The 2,941-nt window shown below is 36.5% G+C and overlaps 1 protein-coding gene across 1 annotated transcript; it reads left to right on the top strand.

The window, feature by feature from the left end:
* The first annotated feature begins 346 nt into the window (after positions 1–346).
* LOC125073551 lies at positions 347–1,573 on the top strand. The gene has a single exon (XM_047684412.1). It carries the CDS (start codon positions 347–349, stop codon positions 1,571–1,573), a length of 1,227 nt encoding a protein of 408 aa, XP_047540368.1.
* The last annotated feature ends 1,368 nt before the right edge of the window (positions 1,574–2,941 follow it).

The raw sequence follows: 2,941 nt of genomic DNA, 5'->3' as shown, positions 1-2,941 counted from the left end.
ATTAGATCAAAGACAATGAAATGTAGACATAGACAATTTTACTATATTATAATTATTGTTATATTCCTAACAACCACTTAGGGAGGAACATCTGCTGTCCTAAATTTTTTAAAAGTCTTTAACATTATGTATCTACTGAAACTAGTAACTACTACTAAACTTAGCTAAGTTAATTTCACCTACGTCAACCATAAAAATCATTACGCATGTTTGTTAAAAATTTAATACTTTTTTTCAATTATACGGTTAATTTAACATTCTTTGATTATGATGTAACATATGGAATTGATTTCAATTCTTAATAATAACGATGGTATATTACTTTTGATACTCCCAAACTAAAACAATGTCTCGAAATTTATTAACGATTCTAGTAATATGTAGCATTTTCGGAATAAGTGTTTCTCAGAACTTAAATACTATACTAGACATAGAGAAATTATTACATAGTATTCATGCGCAAGGTACATTAGAAAACAGGGACTTGGAGTTCGGTCAACTAAATCACAATAGACCAAGTCATCACAGACATGGTCACAAAACAAATAATCCCAATCTTATGAACATACAGACAATGAATCTTTATGTGAAGCCCCGTACACAGAGATACAATCTGGACAATATTTTAAGAACGGAGACCGATAGAATATGTAAAAAAACTGGTAGGTGTGGATGCACTGGGACTAGATGTGGTGACATGAACAGAGAAGATGAAGTAGCAAATGAAGTTGATGAAATTGTCAATGAACTTAATGAGCAATTAGAGAGAAAGGAATTTAAACCGAACGAAAGAGACAACGATGATTCCTACGATATAGAATTAGACAAAAGATTACGTTGCGTTGGAGACAGGTGCGGATATGGAAGGTACAGTGTTGATTACGATGGTAGACCAGACAATAATGACATCGATATTGTAATATTTAATAAGCAGAGACCAAGTAATGAAGAAAGCGAATTTGTAGATCTTACAAGAAATAGTTTATTCGTCGATTTAGATGAAGCAACTAACAAACAAGGATCATATATTTTAGAATTAAATCAAAATGCAAAAGCAACTGATCTTCAATCGTCCGAAAGCGATCCTACTCCAGATGAATTTGTCAGTCACTACCAAACTGTTAAAAATGACGTGATCGAACAACTCAGGCATTACATACAAAACAATGCACCGATTCCATTAAAGCATCTACATGAAAAACAAAAACAACTTCTTAGAACTTTAAAAATGAAGTACAAGAAAGGTCGAGTGGCTGAAGATAAATTGCCATCTGAAATAGTTCGGATTGTTTTCGGAGACCAAAGCGAAACGAAGATTTACCCCCACATTGAAAATAACGATAATATTTACATTCCCAGGTGGCACTACAATAGTCTCTTACAATTTAGGAGAGACTTAAGGAGTCAAAAGCGGATTTTACCTTTAACTACTCAGCAAAGAGATAGATTGTTAAACAAACAAACGAAAACTATTCCAAAACTGGCATGGCGTAAAAGTCTCAATCAAAAAATTAAAAGATTTGGGGTACCTTTTAATCTAGAAATTCATGGCTTAGGTCAAATGAATTCTTAATTAGTATCACATTGATTATTAAAAAATACATGCAATCATAATAATTACAATGTTTATTGTTATACATTCATTTTCATGAGTAATCATAGCTAGATGTTATATGTAAGTTTCGTAAATTCCATCAGCCTATTGGTAAGCGCCTTTAAAATAAATTAGGCCTTCTCAAAAAACGCTTTGGCTTCCGATTCTCTGACCTCCTCATCCAGTAGAGTCCCGTTATTCTGACAATCATTCCTAAAGATAATTCCAGTGGAATTGAAATATAGTAACTTAAGTATAAATATATTTTTATTTGACATCTTCCTTTTACTTTTTTCCACCAACTAAATTACGTAGACTGTTATTTAAATACAATTAAATTTATATGTCCCCACTGAGAATTAAAACAGGTAGATAGACTTACCGTGGCACTTAACTTAATGTTAAATATTAAATTATAAACCTCATGTCCTTGTGCCTGTAGTTACACTAACCCACTCAACCTTCAAAATCGAACACAACAATACTATAAAAATAATGATGTAACCTTTAAACTTATCGTTTAGCCTTAAAACCCACTAGATTTATATCGAAAATCATATTTATAAACGAGATGTGACGAGCGACGAATTATATTTAATAGTTTATTTTATTTACATTTTTTTTTTATTTATTAAGTAATTACTCGTGGAGTGCTGGGCTTAGAATAGCACTCCCCCATCTCTTCCCGTGGGTGTCGTAAGAGGCGACTAAGGGACGGGGAAAAGGGGGGATGGGCAGCAGCGTCTCCCCCGTAAACAACTTACCCCTACTGCGCTCGCCAACACGCCTGCCCAGCATGGCGAGTATGGGCAAATCCTCTTACATGGTAGATGCGCATAAAAAAAGGCCCCCAGTTACCGGCAAGCCCGCTTGGCCCGACCAAGGTAGCGGTCGCGGTATCGGCAGGGCAGGGGGTGCAAAGAATCACCGGTTCATGGCAGGCTACCACAAAAGACGACTACATATGGCAACGTATAATGGACGCTCGATAAGGCTGGACCATCACCTCGCCGAATTAGAAGTAGAGTTAAGTCATATAAACTGGCATATACTGGGGTTATCTGAAGTCCGAAGACAGGGGGAGGACACGATAACTCTAGAGTCCGGTAACTTACTCTACTTCCGCGAAGGTGATAAACTCTCCCAGGGTGGTGTCGGTTTTCTGGTCAAAAAGGATCTCATTAGCAGCATTGTAGAAATCAGTAGTGTGTCGAACCGGGTAGCATACCTTGTCCTAAAACTTTCCGACAGGTTCTCCCTGAAGGTCGTACAGGTATATGCGCCAACTTCGGCATACTCTGATGATGTGGTAGAAGCGATGTACGAGGACATCGCAAAGGCCCTCAA

This window comes from Vanessa atalanta, chromosome 24, assembly GCF_905147765.1.
Source record: "Vanessa atalanta chromosome 24, ilVanAtal1.2, whole genome shotgun sequence".
NCBI lineage: Eukaryota > Metazoa > Arthropoda > Insecta > Lepidoptera > Nymphalidae > Vanessa > Vanessa atalanta.
Note: the sequence above shows the minus strand (reverse complement) of the source record. Positions and strands in the feature narration are given on the sequence as shown.

Excerpts from the sequence above, each read along its gene's own strand:
- LOC125073551 (XM_047684412.1), top strand. The coding sequence starts at position 347 with ATGTCTCGAAATTTATTAACGATTCTAGTAATATGTAGCATTTTCGGA.